This window comes from Sciurus carolinensis, chromosome 15, assembly GCF_902686445.1.
Source record: "Sciurus carolinensis chromosome 15, mSciCar1.2, whole genome shotgun sequence".
NCBI lineage: Eukaryota > Metazoa > Chordata > Mammalia > Rodentia > Sciuridae > Sciurus > Sciurus carolinensis.
In genome coordinates, this window is record NC_062227.1 from 2,693,184 (window position 1) to 2,713,311 (window position 20,128).

General features: G+C 53.9%; 1 protein-coding gene across 4 annotated transcripts in view; it reads right to left on the bottom strand.

Annotated features, from left to right (window-relative positions):
* Mppe1 (metallophosphoesterase 1) overlaps positions 1-20,128 on the bottom strand; it is a 30,500-nt gene that overhangs the window by 7,388 nt on the left and 2,984 nt on the right. The window contains exons 1-4 of one of the 4 annotated variants that reach the window (XM_047526855.1): positions 15,993-16,163; positions 14,406-14,488; positions 6,324-6,693; positions 1,389-1,497 (exon numbers count right to left, since the gene is read on the bottom strand). In XM_047526855.1, the coding sequence (XP_047382811.1) occupies positions 1,389-1,497; positions 6,324-6,583 (369 nt within the window). In that variant the 5' untranslated portion in view covers positions 6,584-6,693; positions 14,406-14,488; positions 15,993-16,163. Of the gene's footprint in view, positions 1-1,388; positions 1,498-6,323; positions 6,694-14,405; positions 14,489-15,960; positions 16,164-20,128 lie in introns of those variants that run through there. The other 3 variants (XM_047526854.1, XM_047526858.1, XM_047526857.1) reach the window with 3 other exon arrangements.

The following is a 20,128-nucleotide window of genomic DNA, read 5'->3' on the forward strand; positions in this document are numbered from 1 at the left end:
ATAAATATTATTTAAAGTTAGAATAACAAATTTACAGAATGATAAAATGTTGCTCTTAATTTGCAAAAGCAATATATATATATATATCCTATGTAATCATATAATTAGTTGCTTTTTACATATATTTCCATTATCATATTTAACTAGAGTCTACATTATAACAAACTTTGCCATACTATATATAATGAGTTGCAATCACACTGGAGCCAAGTTGTTGGATCCTCCTGGGAAATGCCAATGAATTTAAAAAGGGGTATCCCCCAAATAAAATCACTTCAAAAAAAAAAAAAAAAGAGCTGAAGAAATAGCTCATTTTGGAGAGCACTCACCTAGCGTGCACAAGGACCTTGGCCCGAATCCCGGGCACTTGGGGGGTGCGGCTTCAAAAAACCATTAGTGGGGCTGGGCTGTGTGGCTCAATGGCAGAGCGCTTGCCTACCATGTGTGAGGCACTGGGTTCGATCCTCAGCACCACATAAAAAAAAACTAAATAAACAAAATAAAGGCATGGTGTTCATCTATCACTAAAAATATTTAAAAAAACAAACAAGCCATTTGTGACTGAACATTTTTAACTGAGCTGCAAAAGTAACACTTCACTCCTAGAACACCGTGAGTGACGCCTTTGGCCAGCCTGAGGGAGGACAGGTCACGTGGCGCCCTACCCAGCGCGGGTCTGGGCCCGAGAAGGCAGAGGGGTCCCACAGCCCCTTGCACCCCTCGCCCTCAGGAAAGAAACTCCGGGGAGAGCAGCAAGCCATGTCTCAGGGTGCAGCAGCTGATCGGACAGGGCTGGGGAGGTGGCCTGGAGGTACAGGCAGGCCCTGGGTGCCACCTCCAGCACCACCACCACACACACACACACACACACACACACACACACACACACACGTCACTCAGGCCAGGTGCCCATTTCAACAATCTGGTGACAACTGAAAGAGCAGTCATCCTGCCCCATTTCCTCTTTCCCACGAGGGCGACAGGGCTGTGGATTCAAGCCAAGTGACATCTAGCTGTCATACTTTTCCTACCTACACAGATACAAGACTGTGAACCTAACTCAGGGTTAGCACTGTGATTGTGATCTGGACACAGGGGTGCACGCCTGTCATTCCAGATGCTCAGGAGGCTGAAGCAGGAGGATGGCAAGTTTGAGGCCAGCCTCGGCAACTTCAAAATAAAATGAACAGGCTGGGGATGCAACTCAGCGGTACAGCACTCACCTAGCATGCGTGAGGTCCAGGGTGGGACCTCCAAGCCACAAAAATAAAATTTAAAAAAGCATCATACACAAATTCTAAGACTCTTCAACACAGTCTCCAGTGTACTTCCTGGCCTCCCGGGACTGCCCGTGTGGAGTCCCAGCCTCCTGGGGAGCCGGGTCCTACCTTGGAGGAGCTCCACTTCCCTTCGTCGAAGACGTCCCCCAGAATGAAGACGACTTCCGGCTGCAGCAGCCACAGGGCCGTCTGGAAGGACCTCTCCATCTGCCACTCCCTGTGGACAGAGAGTCGGCCGGTCAGAAGGCTGCCCGGTGGAGGCACGTCTGTCCTCCTGGCCGTCTGACAAGCAAAGCGGGGCCGGGTCTGGCTCAGGAGGAGCGCCTGCCAGCATGAGGGCAGCCCTGGGTTCCATCCCCAGAACCCCAAAAGCAGAGGAGGTGAACTGAAGGATCCCCTTCTCCTGCCACAGCCGACTCCGCCTCTCCAACCCCAGTGTCACAGGGCCACCAAATCTGATTAAATGTGGGGAATTGCCAGGCACAGTGGCATCTGCCTGGAACCTCAGCAGGAGCATCACAAGTTCAAAGCCAGCCTGGGCAACCTGTGAGACCTTGATGAAAAGGCCTGGGGTGTGGCTCAGTGGTCATGCACTCCCGAGTTCAGAGAGGCAGACCTTTGCTTCAGACCAGGCAGGGGCCACCCAGGTCTGCCCAGGATGAAGGCATGGTCTGCACCGGGGTGACCGGATCCTGGAAGGAGGCCACCCTGAGCCCTGCTGCAGCATGGTGGACCCGGGGACCCTAACCCAGCACGAGACGGTGGACCCGGGGACCCTAACCCAGCATGAGACGGTAGACCTGGGGACCCTAGTTCAACCGGAGATGAGTGGACCTGGGGACCCTGGCTCAACAGGAGACGGTGGACATGGGGACCCTGGCTCAATAGGAGAAGGTGGGTCTGGGGACCCTGGCTCAACAGGAGACGGTGGACATGGGGACCTGGCTCAACAGGAGACGGTGGGTCTGGGGACCCTGGCTCAATAGAAGAAGGTGGGTCTGGGGACCTGGCTCAACAGGAGACGGTGGGTCTGGGGACCCTGGCTCAACAGGAGACGGTGGACATGGGGACCTGGCTCAACAGGAGAAGGTGGGTCTGGGGACCCTGGCTCAATAGAAGAAGGTGGGTCTGGGGACCCTGGCTCAACAGGAGACGGTGGACATGGGGACCTGGCTCAACAGGAGACGGTGGACATGGGGACCTGGCTCAACAGGAGAAGGTGGGTCTGGGGACCTGGCTCAACAGGAGACGGTGGACCTGGGGACCTGGCTCAATAGAAGAAGGTGGGTCTGGGGACCTGGCTCAACAGGAGACGGTGGACATGGGGACCTGGCTCAACAGGAGACGGTGGGTCTGGGGACCTGGCTCAACAGGAGAAGGTGGGTCTGGGGACCTGGCTCAACAGGAGACGGTGGACATGGGGACCTGGCTCAACAGGAGACGGTGGACATGGGGACCTGGCTCAACAGGAGACGGTGGACATGGGGACCTGGCTCAACAGGAGACGGTGGACATGGGGACCTGGCTCAACAGGAGACGGTGGACATGGGGACCTGGCTCAACAGGAGACGGTGGACATGGGGACCTGGCTCAACAGGAGAAGGTGGACATGGGGACCTGGCTCAACAGGAGAAGGTGGACATGGGGACCTGGCTCAACAGGAGACGGTGGACCTGGGGACCTGGCTCAACAGGAGACGGTGGACATGGGGACCTGGCTCAACAGGAGACGGTGGACCTGAGGACCATGGCTCAACAGGAGACGGTGGACATGGGGACCTGGCTCAACAGGAGATGGTGGACATGGGGACCCTGGCTCAACAGGAGACGGTGGACATGGGGACCTGGCTCAACAGGAGAAGGTGGGTCTGGGGACCTGGCTCAACAGGAGAAGGTGGGTCTGGGGACCCTGGCTCAACAGGAGACGGTGGACCTGGGGACCCTGGCTCAACAGGAGAAGGTGGGTCTGGGGACCCTGGCTCAACAGGAGATGGTGGACATGGGGACCTGGCTCAACAGGAGAAGGTGGACCTGGGGACCTGGCTCAACAGGAGAAGGTGGACATGGGGACCTGGCTCAACAGGAGACGGTGGACCTGAAGACCTGGCTCAACAGGAGACGGTGGGTCTGGGGACCCTGGCTCAACAGGAGACGGTGGACATGGGGACCTGGCTCAACAGGAGACGGTGGACATGGGGACCCTGGCTCAACAGGAGACGGTGGACATGGGGACCTGGCTCAACAGGAGACAGTGGACATGGGACCCTGGCTCAACAGGAGACGGTGGACATGGGGACCTGGCTCAACAGGAGAAGGTGGACATGGGGACCTGGCTCAACAGGAGAAGGTGGACATGGGGACCCTGGCTCAACAGGAGACGGTGGACATGGGGACCTGGCTCAACAGGAGACGGTGGACATGGGGACCCTGGCTCAACAGGAGACGGTGGACATGGGGACCCTGGCTCAACAGGAGACGGTGGACATGGGGACCTGGCTCAACAGGAGAAGGTGGACATGGGGACCCTGGCTCAACAGGAGACGGTGGACATGGGACCTGGCTCAACAGGAGAAGGTGGACATGGGGACCCTGGCTCAACAGGAGACGGTGGACATGGGGACCTGGCTCAACAGGAGAAGGTGGACATGGGGACCCTGGCTCAAGAGGAGACGGTGGACATGGGGACCTGGCTCAACAGGAGAAGGTGGACATGGGGACCCTGGCTCAACAGGAGACGGTGGACATGGGGACCCTGGCTCAACAGGAGACGGTGGACATGGGGACCTGGCTCAACAGGAGACGGTGGACATGGGGACCTGGCTCAACAGGAGATAGTGGACCTGGGGACCTGGCTCAACAGGAGAAGGTGGGTCTGGGGACCCTGGCTCAACAGGAGACGGTAGACATGGGGACCTGGCTCAACAGGAGAAGGTGGGTCTGGGGACCCTGGCTCAACAGGAGATGGTGGACATGGGAACCTGGCTCAACAGGAGATGGTGGACATGGGGACCTGGCTCAACAGGAGACGGTGGGTCTGGGGACCATGGCTCAACAGGAGACGGTGGACATGGGGACCTGGCTCAACAGGAGACGGTGGACCTGGGGACCTGGCTCAACAGGAGAAGGTGGACATGGGGACCCTGGCTCAACAGGAGACGGTGGACCTGGGGACCTGGCTCAACAGGAGAAGGTGGACATGGGGACCCTGGCTCAACAGGAGACGGTGGACATGGGGACCTGGCTCAACAGGAGACAGTGGACATGGGGACCCTGGCTCAACAGGAGAAGGTGGACCTGGGGACCTGGCTCAACAGGAGACGGTGGACATGGGGACCTGGCTCAACAGGAGACGGTGGACCTGGGGACCTGGCTCAACAGGAGACGGTGGACCTGGGGACCCTGGCTCAACAGGAGACGGTGGACATGGGGACCTGGCTCAACAGGAGACGGTGGACCTGGGGACCTGGCTCAACAGGAGAAGGTGGACCTGGGGACCTGGCTCAACAGGAGAAGGTGGGTCTGGGGACCCTGGCTCAACAGGAGATGGTGGACATGGGAACCTGGCTCAACAGGAGACGGTGGACATGGGGACCTGGCTCAACAGGAGACGGTGGGTCTGGGGACCATGGCTCAACAGGAGACGGTGGACATGGGGACCTGGCTCAACAGGAGACGGTGGACCTGGGGACCTGGCTCAACAGGAGAAGGTGGACATGGGGACCCTGGCTCAACAGGAGACGGTGGACCTGGGGACCTGGCTCAACAGGAGAAGGTGGACATGGGGACCCTGGCTCAACAGGAGACGGTGGACATGGGGACCTGGCTCAACAGGAGACAGTGGACATGGGGACCCTGGCTCAACAGGAGAAGGTGGACCTGGGGACCTGGCTCAACAGGAGACGGTGGACATGGGGACCTGGCTCAACAGGAGACGGTGGACCTGGGGACCTGGCTCAACAGGAGACGGTGGACCTGGGAACCCTGGCTCAACAGGAGACGGTGGACATGGGGACCTGGCTCAACAGGAGACGGTGGACCTGGGGACCTGGCTCAACAGGAGAAGGTGGACCTGGGGACCTGGCTCAACAGGAGAAGGTGGACCTGGGGACCTGGCTCAACAGGAGACGGTGGACATGGGGACCCTGGCTCAACAGGAGACGGTGGACATGGGGACCTGGCTCAACAGGAGACGGTGGACCTAGGGACCTGGCTCAACAGGAGACGGTGGACATGGGGAACTGGCTCAACAGGAGAAGGTGGACATGGGGACCTGGCTCAACAGGAGAAGGTGGACCTGGGGACCTGGCTCAACACAGTCACGTGTGACTCCATCTGCATGCTGGGTCTGGAGCAGCCAAATCCACAGGCTTTGAGAACAGCGGTCACCAGGGACAGGAAGAGAGGGACCAGGAGCTGGTATTTAATAGGTTTGGGGTCAGGAAGGGAAGGTTCTGGAGAGGAAAGGCCAGAGCTGTACAACAGGCAGCGTGCTCCCAGCCACCGACTATGGGCCCACAGTGCTGCAGAGGACAGACTGACGCTGTGCCTTTCACCACAAGTAACAGCTTTTGAAAGGCCTTCTGGTGGAAGATCAGAAGTCCACGCTGCAGAGGCGGATTGACCGTCCTGTCCTGTCCTGTCCCGCAGCAAATCCCAGCGGTCTCCAAGTCACGCCCCACCAAGGCAGGAGGGAGCCCGCCCAGGTCTGCCTCCCGCAGGGACGCACCCAGCTCCCACACACAGCTGCCAGTTTCTCCAAGCCCCTCATCAGGGCCTGAGGTGGCCTGGGGGGGACAGGGGACAGGGGACGGGGCCCTACCAACTCCTACAGTCTCACACAGCCCATCAGCAGCCAGAGCTGACTCCCCCTGAAGTCCCTCTGTAGGACAGACGTTCAGTGAACAGTGAGTTCAAGGGAAACACAAATGTCCCCAAATGTCCTCTGAGAGAAAAACAGGAGGAACCTGAAGCCCCTCAGCCTGACCCCTGGGCTACACCTGCCCACTACAGAATTCCATGAGTTCTCCATGATTGCACCTCTTACCTTCGCAACTTGTCCAACCAGTGGCCGGTAATTTCCCCGAGCAGGTGGGTGTCAGCCAGAAACAAGGCCCTCAGCACGGGCTCCCGTTTGCCACGGGCTGGGGCTCCCACCTCGGGCCAGCGGCACCAGAAGATGACCAAGTAATAGATCAGAAATTCACAGAAGAGCAGCGAGGCCAAGGTCACCGCCGTGAGCTTCAGCAGCAGCGCCCTCCTCCTCCGCGACCAGCCGTGCCTCCCGAGCCATCGGATCAGAACCATGTCTCCCGCCCAGGAGCCGCCGGCCTCGGGTCAAGTCCATCAAGAGGTCACCGCGAGAAGGCCGTGGAGCCCCGGGGACGGGCGATGGCGTCCAGGGCTTGGCCGTGAGCCTACAGGGCAGGGAGGATGGGTTATGTCCTTCACGCCACTGGCATGGCTGCCTCCCCCTGCCCAGAAGGAACCAGGGGCAGGGCCAGAGCCGACAGGCAGAGCCCTCGCCGAGCCACACGGACCCTGGGTTCCATCCCGGCACTGCCAAAGGTAAATTAAAAGCAGCAGCGAACCCACAGTCCTAGCCACATTCCCCGTCTGGACTGCCACATCGTAATACACCTGGCTGCTCCCAAGAACATGAACTCCCTCCAAGTCTCGGTACCTCCGCAGGCCAGGATGCTCTCCCTGCCCTCCGCCCAAAGAGGACAGAAAGGTGGGTTCCTTTATTTCTCATTTGTTTTCTGCAGTGCTGGGATGGGACCCAAGGCCTTGGGCGTGCTGGGCAAATGTTCTACCGCCGAGCTGTGCCCCAACCCCAGAAGGTACAACTTGAGGAGCCTGGAGAAATCGTGGAAGCCCGTCGGGGGATGCGTAAAGCTGGAGATCCTATGGGAAGATACAATTTGACTCCCAGAAGAATTCGCCATGACCACCCCAGGACCTTAGCCATCAACAGGTCCTACGCCCTTGGGATATGCTGCCTGTGGCGTGAACATCACTCAGTTTTTCCATAAAAGGAGTGAAGATTCATGGGCAAAGCAATTCATCTCACGCTGGACCAGAGGCCAGGAGCTCAGGGCTACCTCGTGAATGTGGATACTGAATGCTGCAGCTGGAAACTTTCACAGAAATGGTTTTCCCCACAAATTAGGGGACACCAGACAGTCATCTTGAAACACCAGATGTTCGTCTTGTATGAAATACATGTGCAATGACTTCTCTTGGGGAACCTTCCAAAATGTTTTTGGGTTCATCCTGAACTTTAGATGAACTTTCCACCCTCGAAGGACATCGTCTGTTAGCCAGGCACGATGGCACGCGCCTGTCATCCCAGAGATTCGGAGGCTGAGGCAGGAGGAGCACAAGTTCAAGGCCAGCCTCAGCAACTTAGTGAGACCCTGCCTCAAAATAAAAAATAAAAAGGGGTGGGGGTGTGGCTCCATGGTTAGGTGCCCCTGGGTTGAATCCCTGACACCTTAAAGAAGAGAAAAGGAGGCATCTGTCACATGAAGAGCCAGGCTAGTGAGAAGACGCCCTGACTCTGAGAGCTTCGCTCTACTTCAAGGGCCACAAGCTGGTACAAGGTGGGAGTCTGGGAGGAGCAGGGACCTGCAGGGCTCAGGCACCAGAACAGCCCCAGTGTCCCACAGGGACCCAGAGGGCATAAGGAGACCACGACCAGCAACCCCGACTGCGCCGGAGAGAAGGAAGTTCCCTTCCCGAAGCTCACTGGGGACCTTATCTTCCCCACCTAGAACTTTCTCTCCTCCCTCTGTTTTCTGAGTCGAACAACACGTGCCATGACACCAGAATCACCAGGAACTCTGTCTTCCAACCAGAGGCACGTCTGAGAGGGAGAAACGGCAGGGGAGTGGGTGAGCCAGGACTGGCCAGAAGCTCAGGACACGGAATGTCGCCCGGGGATTCCAGTACTTGGCCTGACACCGAGGAGAAGCAAGCAGCAACCAGGCACATAGACTTGCTGGACATCCCAGCACCCTGGGGAGGCTCAGGCAGGAGGATCACGAGTTTGAGGCCAACCTTGGCAATTTAGTCAAAACAATTTTTAAAAGGGGCTGGGGGTGTAGCTTAGTGATAGAGCAACCCTGGATTAAATCCCCAGTATCAGGGGGGTAAAAAATGATGGGACAGGTGTTTCGGTGACCCACACGGGTGTGGCCAGGCTTTAAGGAATAATGAGGATGTTCCTCTTACAGCACACAATGGCCTTCGCTTTGATTAGATCAAACATGCCAGAAGCAACGACTTTGTCTTAATGCCTCATTTTCTTTCAAAAGGCCTAGAATCTCCTACACTCCAAGAAGCCAGGCCCAAAGCAGCAGCTGAAACTCCCTACGGCCTGTTTCCTGAGACCAGCGGGGCAGGGAGGCGTGCTGCCCCACAGGGTCCAGCCTAGGATTCTGCCAATGAGAAGCTCAAATGCTTTATGGGTTTCACATGTCCCAAGATCAGATACCAGAAGGAAACCCTGACAACTGTTCTTTCCTCACACCCACTCCTTTTCCTCAGAGAGAACCTGTTGGAGCACTTATGACTAAGAATGTGAGCAGCTCAGGAGGGAGAGGCTGGAGGCCAGAAGGGGACTCTGCCCCAGCAGGAGTTCAGGGACACAGAACTGCAGTCCTCTAGCTTCCCTGGGCCAGGGGTGGAGGCTCAGAGCAGTGAATTGTACTTCCGGGCAACCTGAGCTCCGCCTGACCGTGGTTCCAGGAGGGCTCAGCCCATGAGCAACTCAGCAGGCCGCAGGGTTGCTACAGGGACAGGTAAGCCACTGACAGATGGGGAGGCCGGCCGCTACCAAAGAAAGGTGAAGGAGCTCTGGGCCTGCCCTCACGCTATCCCACAGAGTCCTCCGCCAGGGACGGCCCGCAGGAGAGAGAAGAGGGGCGGGAAGGGGAGACGACAGCCAAGCTAACACGCGGATCCCGATTTTCCCGAGAAACCGTCTTGACTCTGCTCTCTGGTATAATGTGGCCATTTAACAAAAAAGAGGAATGTGTACTGGGACAACTTCTGACACCAGATCCTTAGACGAAATTGGTTTTGCTCAAATCTGACAAAACTCCTTTCCTTCCTCGACCTGAAACTTACTGAATTATTACTCCCAGTAGACTTGTCTGCAATGTCAAGTCCAAAGCATGCCCCTCTCTCCTCCAGAAACCATGACAGGGCCTGAGAGGCTGCTTCGGCTACAGGCACCGACTCTGCACGGGGGTCTGCAGGTGCCTGATGAGAAGCTCAAGCAGGACGAAGCTGGGCCGTGGCCCCCACTCTGCAGCTGTCTCTTTGCTATCTGAACTTGGGTCAGGTTCCTGATCAACTCTGAACCTAAAAACATGGTGATCCCTTAAGGAGAGACTGTCTAAAACCTGGTAGCATGCAGCCGGTTAGCCCTAAACCCATCTAACCTTGCTCTCCTCATTCAAGGCCAGAGGCATCAAGATAAGAGGAAAGGAGGTGTTTCCAAGATTCACAGAGACATCATAATCTCTGATGGCCAGCTTTCACAACGACCTGTTCCGGATCCCTGCAGCGGCAGCTGGAAGTCCCCAGTCATGGCCCTGGAGCTGCCAGGAACAGGCAGATGGCCCCACGCTGAGACGGACCCCTCACAGGGAACAATCATACCTGACCCAATGGAGCCAAGCAAGAACATCTTCAGATGGGAACCAGCGTCCCTCATGCAGTGAGGACTTCAGGACCTCCAGGACCACACCTGGGACGATGACCAACCAGACCAGGGTTTGAGCAGGACCCCGAGTCACGAAGACCCTGATTCTTCTATCTACACCTGAAGCTCGAGTTGGTGCCCTAGACGCCTGGTGCCTGCCTTCCCCGGAGAGCTATCAGGGCGAAAGTCCTTCCTACTTCGCCAGCACGTCTTCCACTTGTCATCTGGGGCAAGTGGCCACACCTGGGTGTTGGGACTCCCCAGGTGAGGCCCCTGGTCTGGGAGGTGGCAACGAAATGAGGACAGAATCATCTGAAGAGCTGAGAGGGACGGGAGGGTCATTCCCTCCCTAGCAGCGGCACCAGCAAGGCCACCGGGCCTTTCGAAGACCTTTCAAAGCCAAACGTTAGGAAATGAGAAGGCGCCCCTACCTGATGGTAAGAAGAGACCTCCAGGAAGTGGCGCACTTGCTGGGCCAACCAGAGAGACACAACCCTCCGCCCCTCCTGACAGCTGAGGGGACCCTGCTGACGGCAGGCAGGAGCTTGCAGCCATTCCTGGCAGGAAGGCCCTGCCCATGCAGGTGGCCCTCTCAGCAGGAAGGAGGACACAGAGCTCTGGGAGTCAACAGCTCGCTCCTCTTTAGCACCGCGACCTGTCGGCTATGAACACCCAGCGGCAGGGACAGCAGCCACACCGAACAGGCAAGAAGCCAGACTCGCTCAGCTATGACCTGAGGCAGGTTGCTCACCCCTTCTGAACCTACCCACAACCCCAACCTCACTGTGTTGTGCAGACTGACAGAAATGAACTACATAACTCTTCTTTTCTAAAAGTGATTGTGTGTGCACAGTGTGCATGCATGTGCGATGTGTATGCGGTGTACATGTGCAGTGTGTGCAGTGTGCATGCATGTGCAATGTGTATGCAGTGTACATGTGCAATGTGTGCAGTGTGCATGCTTGTGCAATGTGTATGCAGTGTACATGTGCAGTGTGTGTGCATGTGCAGTGTGTGTGCAGTGTGCATGCATGTGCAGTGTATGTGTGTGCAGTGTGTGCAATGTGCATGCATGTGCAGTTTGTGTGCAGTGTGCATGCATGTGCGATGTGTATGCAGTGTACATGTGCAGTGTGTGCAGTGTGCATGCATGTGCGATGTGTATACAGTGTACATGTGCAGTGTGTGTGTGTGCAGTGTGCATGCATATTCAGTGTATGTGTGTGCAGTATGCATGCGTGTTCGATGTATGTATGTGCAGTGTGTGCAATGTGCATGCATGTGCAGTGTGTATGCAGTGTACGTTGTAGTGCGTGTGCATGTGCAGTGTGTATGCAGTGTGCATGCATGTGCAGCGTATGTGTGTGCACTGTGCATGTGTGCAGTGTGTGCATTTGCAGTGTATGTGTGTGCAGTGTGTATGCAGTGTGTGAGCATTGCAGTGTGTGTGCAGTGCATGTGTGCAGTGTTCATGTGCAGTGTGCATGCAGTGCTGATAACTGAAACTCCAGCCTCACACACAATAAGCACACAATCAACCACCAAGTTCTACCCCAAGTCCTGCAAATCCTTTCATACAACAGATGTGCCAGGACTTGGTTTGGAGGTAAACCTGAATCCCAAAAGGCTTCAAGCAATGATGCTCAATTCGAAGGGCCAAGATGGCCCTGGCACATGCCTGTCATCCCAGCAGCTCAGGAGGCTGAAGCAGGAGCATCGCGAGTTCAAGACCAGGCTCAGCAACTTAATGAGGTCCTAAGCAGCCCCTATCTCTAAACAAAATATAAAAAATGGCTATGGATGTGGCTCAGTGGTTAAGCTCCCCTGGGTTCAAATCCCGGCACCAAAGAGTCAAAATGAAATCAGGGTGAGTGGAAAGAGGACAACTGAAGACAACACCAAGACTGTGACCGCCTGGGGCTGCACCTGGTTCCTCACCTACTGAGTTACACTGTCATCATCTTTCTCCTGAGGCTACCCTTCAAACTATCCTCAACAGTATGAGTAGGCTGCAGATCTCAACTACAGCCCTTTGAGCAGACCACGGGCTGCAGATCTCCACCAGAGGCCTGAGAGCAGACCACAGGCTGCAGATCTCCACCACAGCCCTGAGAGCAGACCACGAGCTGCAGATCTCCACCAGAGGCCTGAGAGCAGACCACGAGCTGCAGATCTCCACCACAGCCCTGAGAGTAGACCACAGGCTGCAGATCTCCACCACAGCCCTGAGAGCGGACCACAGGCTGCAGATCTCCACCAGAGGCCTGAGAGCAGACCACAGGCTGCAGATCTCCACCACAGCCCTGAGAGCAGACCACAGGCTGCAGATCTCCACCAGAGGCCTGAGAGCAGACCACAGGCTGCAGATCTCCACCAGAGGCCTGAGAGCACACCACGGGCTGCAGATCTCCACCACAGCCCAGCATGAATAAGTGATTGCACCACCCCAAGTTTGGCTCCTACAGGAAAAGAAAATGGGCCTTTTTCTGAGATTAAATGAACAGGGGTCTGGCCTTCCACAGAGCAGATAGAGTGCAGCACCCAGGACCCAAAAGGATGGTCTCTTCCTGTCCCTACAGGAAAAAAAGGGAAAACATGGGGGCATTCACCCTGTATCACTAAACCACAGGACCAAGAAACAGGAGGTTGGGATGGACACTGCAGTCTATGTGCCAACCTCCCCATGACTAAAGAATGAATGCTCCTATCCATATTAGAAGATTCCTTTGTCTGTTTGCTGTTGTACTGGGGACTGAACCCAGGGTGCCCTACCACTGGGCTATACCCTCAGTCTTTTTATTTTTTGCTAAATTGCTGAGGCTGGCCTTGAATTTGCCATCCTCCTACCTCAGCCTCCAAAGCAGCTGGGATGACAGGTGTGCATTAGCAGGTTTGGGTTTAAAAATCAAAATTACCTACACTGTTATTGTTTTCACTTTCCAAGCTCAATTTGCCAGTTTTATTACCCAATGATAATCCAAGAGAAACATCACCATCATATCTGGTCCATACAGTCCCATATGGGCTAGCCTAGGATTGGATGAGGAGAGGCACCTCTCTGAACCCCTCATGTGGTCTAGGATTGGACATGGACAGGTAACTTTCTGGACCCCTCCGGACAGGTCTGTAAACAAGGCTGCTCGACTGGACACAAAGGCCTGAGACCCTCTTCAGAAGGGGAATGCTGACGTGTGAGGTTCTGATTTCTACCACATACGCTATCACAAGACAACAAACCACAAACAGGAAAAGCAAAACAAAATCCCACCTCATTAACATCTACCAGAAATTCTCAAAAAGCTTAGAGCCTCATTATTGGTTTATGAAATCAGTTTGATGACTTGTGACCACAATCTTTAAAAACTAAAATAACAACAGAAAATACCATAGAAAGCACAGTAAGGGCAAGCCAATCCCATGAACCCTCTGCTCCATGTCAGAACACACGCATCCACGTGTGCAGGACACACGCATCCACGTTACAGAAACACGCGTCCACGTGTACTGGTCACGATACAGAAGGTGCTTCTCCCTGCCCTCGGCCATCAGCTGCCTCGTTTCCAGGTCAGAACGCTGTGACCAGGGCACAGCAGGCACATGGCGCTCACCACAGTCTGCTGATTTCCCGGCTCATGATGGGTCTCATTTCACCGAACTTTTCAGAATCACAAGCTTACATGTGCCCATCTTGTGTTCTATCCCCGTCTGTAAATCCTACAGGCCCACAGTCATAAAACAGGAGGGAAGGAAGTCACTCTTTCTGCCTTTGACAAAAGTGTTTAAAGACTCGTAAGAAGGGGCTGACATGTGGCTCAGAGGTGGAGCACTGGCTTAGGATGCACGAGGCCTGCGTTCCACTACCAGGGCTGGAAAAACAAAAAGGCTGGCAAACAGGTGCCCTTCACCAGCATGTGGCCCTCCCAAGGAAGAGCTGATGCACTCACCAAGCCATTGAGGGAAGCGGGCAATCCTCCCTTGAGCCTCTTTAGAGAACTTTTTTCTCAAAGAGCTAAAAATAGAAAAGTGAGGGTAACGTTGGTTCTCTCCTCTGGGGATCCCTGGGGATCCAACAGCTTGGAAGTCCACATCCCAGCTGTTATGTCTCAGCTGCAGAACTCAGACAAGTCACCACACACCATCCAAAAAGCTAACAGTGTCCTGTGGTGAGGGCTTCCTTTTAATCTAAATCTACTCCCCTTTTTTTTCCCCCAGTATTGGGGATCCAACCCTTGGTCTCCAACATGCTAGGCAAGCACTCTACCACCAAGCTATATCCCCAGCCTTTAAATCCACTACTTTCTTATTTAAAGAAGACAAAGAGAAAGAGGAAGAAAAGAAGAAAAGGAGGAGGAGGAGAAGAGGAGGAAGAAAGTCTTGGGAGTCTGGCCTTCCAGGAGAATGGCTGAATCACCTCACCTTCTAAAGACTGCTACTGGCAGAGAGAGGCTGGAATGAAGGTCCTAAGTTGGCATCTGCTCCCCAAAGCAGAAATCAGTTATCTGAAATAAAACAGAAAAATATGCCTTTAGTTGCTCAGTGATCTTCATTTAGTGAAATGTTGTCAAGAAACCTGACCAACCTTGAAATTAAACACAGCTGAGAAGACATGGAAAATGACTGGCAGGTAACAGTGTCCACTTTATGCTTTGCATACAGCCCTTGCTGCTCGGCCACTGGGACTTATTTTAAAATGGACGTGTTTCTTTCTCCTCCTCTCTCAAACAGGATCACTTTTCCTCCCTATCCTAGACAGAGTTATCTATCGCTGAGTACACACCCACTATAGGAATGAAGTAATTCACAAAGGGTTAATATTCCTACGAGATAGCCCCCCAAGGAAAGAGGAGAGACGCAGCTTGCGAGGAGGGAGGGGAAACTAGCCAAATGTTACCCTCCCAGAACATCCTTTCCTCACCACAACGGGCCCTGAAGGAAAGGGGCGGATACTGAATGTTGGGCCCTGGACGCTGACCTTCCCCATCTCAAAGCAGCCCTAAATGGAGGCACAGCAAATGTCAAGACTCTGGGAAACAATGGATCCCAGAGAAAGAAAAGCAATGGGCAGATGTGAGACTCCTGTCTCTCCAGATAGCAATGCGTTTCAACCTTTTTACAACCACCTTCCTAAGTTAAAGTTCTAACCTGCACAACCTGCCCCTGACTGTCCAAACTGCACGTCCACAGTCTCCAATGAAACTATAAAGCCCAGACTTCTTCTGTAACCTGGGGGGGCCAGCTCCATACACAGAAAATGGGCCCTCCCTGCGCCTCACTGATGATGGACCTGGTTGCAGAATAAAGGAAAGCTTGCAGATCAGAGGTTCCCTTCCCATCTCCTGCCTTCCCCCGCCCCCACCATGTAGCTCAGTGGTAAAGCGTTTTGCACAAGGTCCTGGATTCCACCCCCAGCACCAAAAACTAAGTCTTTCAAATTATAAAATATTCATACATAAAACATACACATCATTGTTCTGTACTGCCCAGCACATAGAAATAACAGCTGCAAATGAAAGTAAAATATTGTATCCATGGACTGACTTCTAACCCTAAAGCTATACTATATCCAAATATCCAAATTCTACCCCAAAAAAGCCTGGGGGGGGGGGAGCATTTAAATACCACTAAATATGTAGTTTCTTCTCTTAATTATTCATTGTTAGAGAGACGTTTCCGACATCTAACTAACATTCATTATCTTAAATACATTATTATCATAATCTCTTCGATGGCTATTTGCATGTGAAATCTTCCATCTTAAGTGTTATTTTAAAATAAGGCCAATTTTCTTCGATCTAAATCTACATGGATAAACTACAGAGCGAGAAGCCCCTACAATTTAACATATGACCTTTAGTAACCCAGATTTTCCAGCAAATAAACTCATTGCAGAAAGCTGTTTTTTCAATAGGTTAATTTGCGATCCTAAAGGTCAGGAAGTTCCATTTTGCAGTGATAAGAAATAGCAATTAACCTTGTAGTTGATCCGGGCTCTAGAACACTTACAAAAACCCAGGGCGCTGGCCGCGCGCGGGCACACCGAGGGCAGAGCACGGCCAGCTCGCGACCCTCCGCCCACCCTCCACCAACCCGGGCGGCTGGGCCGGCGCCGCGGTCCCAGCAGGGCGGCCTCGGAGCTGGGCCGAGCCTTCGCGGGCTTCCTGCTTCCGCAGCTGCGCCTCGGGAGCCACGGTCGCCGAGGACCCCGCCTCCGCCGCCCAGCCCCGCCCCGCCCCGAACACCCAGCCCGGAGCCGCCCGCCGGCCGGGCCCGGCTCCGCCTTCCGCAGCGCGGCGCCCGCGTGCCCCCCGCGCGCCCCCCCCGCGCGCCCCGCAGGGTGGATCCAGGCCGGGGAAACGCACTCTCCGCCGCGCCGCTCGCAGGGCCTCCGAGACGCGTCTGCTCGAGCCGCGGGCTGGCTGCCCGGGACCTCGGGAGGTCGCCGAGGGCGAGGAAGCGCCTCGCGGACGTCCAGCAGGGCGAGGCCAGGCGCCGCGCCCGGGGGGCGTCGGCCCAGGACCTGCCGGTTGGAGAAAAGCCCCGGCGCCGAGCTGCCCGCGCGCGCTGCGCAACGGCGGCCCCCGCGCCACCCGCTCCTGCCGGAGCCACCCCGAGCCGGCTGGACCCCCGCCGGGCGGCCGCGTTGCACTCGGGGCGCCCCGAGCCTGTCCCAGCGGTGCAGGCGGGGCTGGCTTCCTGCAGACCAGACCTCTAGGAGCGGGCGCCTCGGCGGGGCGTTGTAAGGGGCCTCTTTAGGGATTTGGAGATGGCCTCGTCTGTGGAAGCCACTGGCCCCTTCGCTCCGGCCTACACAAGCGTCTGCTGGGTGACCTTTTGAGCGACCTTCCACTTACGAAGGCAAAAACCCCACCCTTGGGTGGACCGAAGCCACCCTCTTCGGAACACGCGTCCCGAGCTGGCCACAACGCGTACGCGTTCGAAGACCTGGCGCCTCGCGGGTCCACCCGCACCTCCCACCCCTGCGGCTTCATCCCGGGCTTATACCGAACCCGAACCAGAACCTCCGGAAGGTGGATTTGCGTCTGGGGGGCCCCCTCCTCTATTCGGACGCCTCCGGAGTAAACTCCACAAAATTCGTTGCTTTAGAATTGGCAAATCGAGCCCCGAGTGGTCAACGTGTCGACATTTATTCATTTTCCCACTAACATGTATGTATTTGAAGAAACTTATAAAACAATGAGTTAAAGTAAAACGGAATTTTTGAGAAAACAATTTCTGAAAATACATAAATGTAGAATAACTTAACATGAACCCCAATATTTTAACCTCATTTCTTATTTTCAAATAACATATTAAGCATTTTCTATTAAATGAATAAATTACCCACACTTGTCAAATTCACTACAATAAAAAGAGTTCCTCAGTGCTGGAGATGGAACCCCGGGCCTGTGAATTCTAGGCAAGAACTCTTAACCTCAAGCTACACCCTAGCCGAGGCCTGTATTTTTTTTTTTTTTTTTTTTAAATCTCAGTTTACACTAACGTCATGAAAACTCCGTCCTTTCCAACGTGAAATGGTGTTTGAGAACCCAGAAGATGAAGCCCAGAGGCCGGTCTTACATTTTAACCATATTAAATATTTGCTTGTGTCCTTTCAATGAACCCTGGGGGGGTCCTCTCCCACCGTGGGCAGGCACTGAGCCTCTCTAGTCTGGGGACTAGGGAGGCGAAGAGCCCTTGCCTCCCTTGAGAATTCTCTCCACCACCCGGGGTATTCCCTTCATTTCAAGAGAACCACAAAGCCAGGAGAAGTCTCAAGGTCTCTATCAGAGGAGCCCCCGGACGGAACATACCTGGTACTGCACTCTTCATAGAGAATCACCAGAAAATCAAACAAGACCACTAAACCAAGCGAGTACTACTCAGGTGTAAAGAATAATGAAATCCTGTCATTTGCAGCATGATGGAACTGGAGGACATTATGTTAGTGAAATGAGCCAGACACAGAAAGAGAGTGGGTCCTATTCTCTCTCTTGGGCGACAAAGTGGACCTGAATATCAGTGATCACTAGAGATTGGGAAGGAGGTGGGTGGCTTCATCAGGGATCTTGTAGGCATGTGCGGAGTTGTCATACTGGATGCTTACAATTAATACAGGGTGATCGAAGCTAAATAAAATATATACATCCTAAAAAGATACCTAAACCAAGTTGCGCAAGGGAAGGAAAAATGTGACTTTGTGCAAAAAACAGTGAAAAAGAGAAACTCAAAAATAAACACAGATGAGAGCTCATCTAGCCAAGAAAATATAAGTTAAAAGAATCCAGTTTTAGTGTAAAGGACTGTTCCCAATTTGTTTCATGAACTTGATGTGACATTGCGTTCTTGCTTAAGATGATGGAAGATCTTGTCAAGGAGCTATTTTCCCTCAACTTTGCGTTGAGAACTTAGTTTTGATTCTCTGACCTCTGCAACGTTTTTGTTAGGGTCAAAAGTATACCTACTCCATCCGTCTCCCTCCCCCTGAGTAGTGCTTACCATGTGATCTCAGTAAATTACAGAGGACAGGGGCAGGGGATACATTGTAATCAATGTGCAGTGAGGTGTGAATGACATTTATGTAACATACATTGTATGTCATTGTGATTTGCAGATGACCTTCCTGCCTCTGGTGTCCAGCGCAATGTCAGATCTGAAACTGAGGAGGGCCTGTGTTTCTCACTTACTTAGTTCTAGAACAGCATGTAGTGGAACCATCACCTGCAACAGAGTCACACTCGAAATGTATGGAATGACTTGAAAACACTGAGATTTGTTAAGTGGTTGTCCAAGATTCTGGTTTAGGGAACTTTGGTATAGTTACTCCTAAGGGTCATTATTTGGGGGTGGCTTGGTTGTTCCAGCTTTCTTGGGAGAATTACCCAAGATTTTGTTCTTCATTCACATTTTTTGTTCAAGGCAGAATCCATAGTTCAAATAATTGAAAATGACTCAATAAGATGTTCTTTTTCTTCCGTTTTTTTTCAATATGGATCAAAGACCATTTATCTGCGAGGTATGATGGACTGAGCAAGTAGGTAACAGGACCAAAATCCACAGACAACGTTTGGAACAAGATGAGTTCCCAAGACATCAGGTAGCCCCACTAGCCCCCAACACGTAAGAGGGGGTGATCTGAACCACGGGAAGCTACAAGGCCGGTGTGGCATCAGCATGTGAGGTGGGAGAGGGGAATAAAGCACCCCACAGACCTGAAGACCGGGGGGGGGGGGGGGAGTGGTAAAAGCATCAGATCAGGTTGCCCCAGGAAACTGGACAGAACAACTGAAGACGTCCCAGGGTGAGACTCTGAGGCCCCGAGCCAGCCTTCTTTCCAGACCACATGCCTCTCGCCTCTTGGAGGGGAGCCTCCCAGGAAGGAATAGGAATCCCACAGAATGAACCGGAGAAATGCAGGAGAGAGAAAGGGCAGACCCAAGTGGAGAAGGAGACTTCGGAGGGTTCCCATGTTTTAGCACACGGACGAAGACAACAGAGGAGTCTGCATGTTTGAATCCCCCAGGTTCCCGTGTGAAACTGTCCCCAGTGTGATGCTGCCAGGAGCCAGGTGCTTGGGGAGGGATCAGAGCACACGGAGGAGTCCACGTGATGGGATTAGTGCCCTGTACAGAGGCCCAGAGCAGGCATGGGGGCAGTCTAATCCCAGAGACTCAGGAGGCTGAGGCAGGAGGATCACAACTTTGAGGCCAGCCTCAGCAACTCAGACCCTGCTTCAAAATAAAAAATGAAAAAAGTTGGGGATGCAGCTCAGCGTGGAGTGTTTGCCTACTATGCACAAAGCCTTAGATTCAAACCCCAGGACCACAAAAAATAAAATAAAATAAGCCCCAGAGAGTTCCTTTGAAACCTTTGCCAAGAAGGCATGGCAAGAGAGTTTATGGAAGTCCTTGGGTGAAGGCTTCAAGCCCCAGCGGTCCCAACAGTCCAGGCTCAACCAGCCATCCCAGTATGCCCATCCAAGAGCTGAGAAGTGGGGAAGGGCGGGAGAGGAGATGCACACTGTGGCCACACTGAGGAGGACAGGTGACCAGAGATCTGTCCTCAAGGGACTGACAGAAACTTTGAAGTTTCATAGAAAAGGGAGCAAAGGCCATGGCGGGGGCTTGCACAGCAAGGCTGCA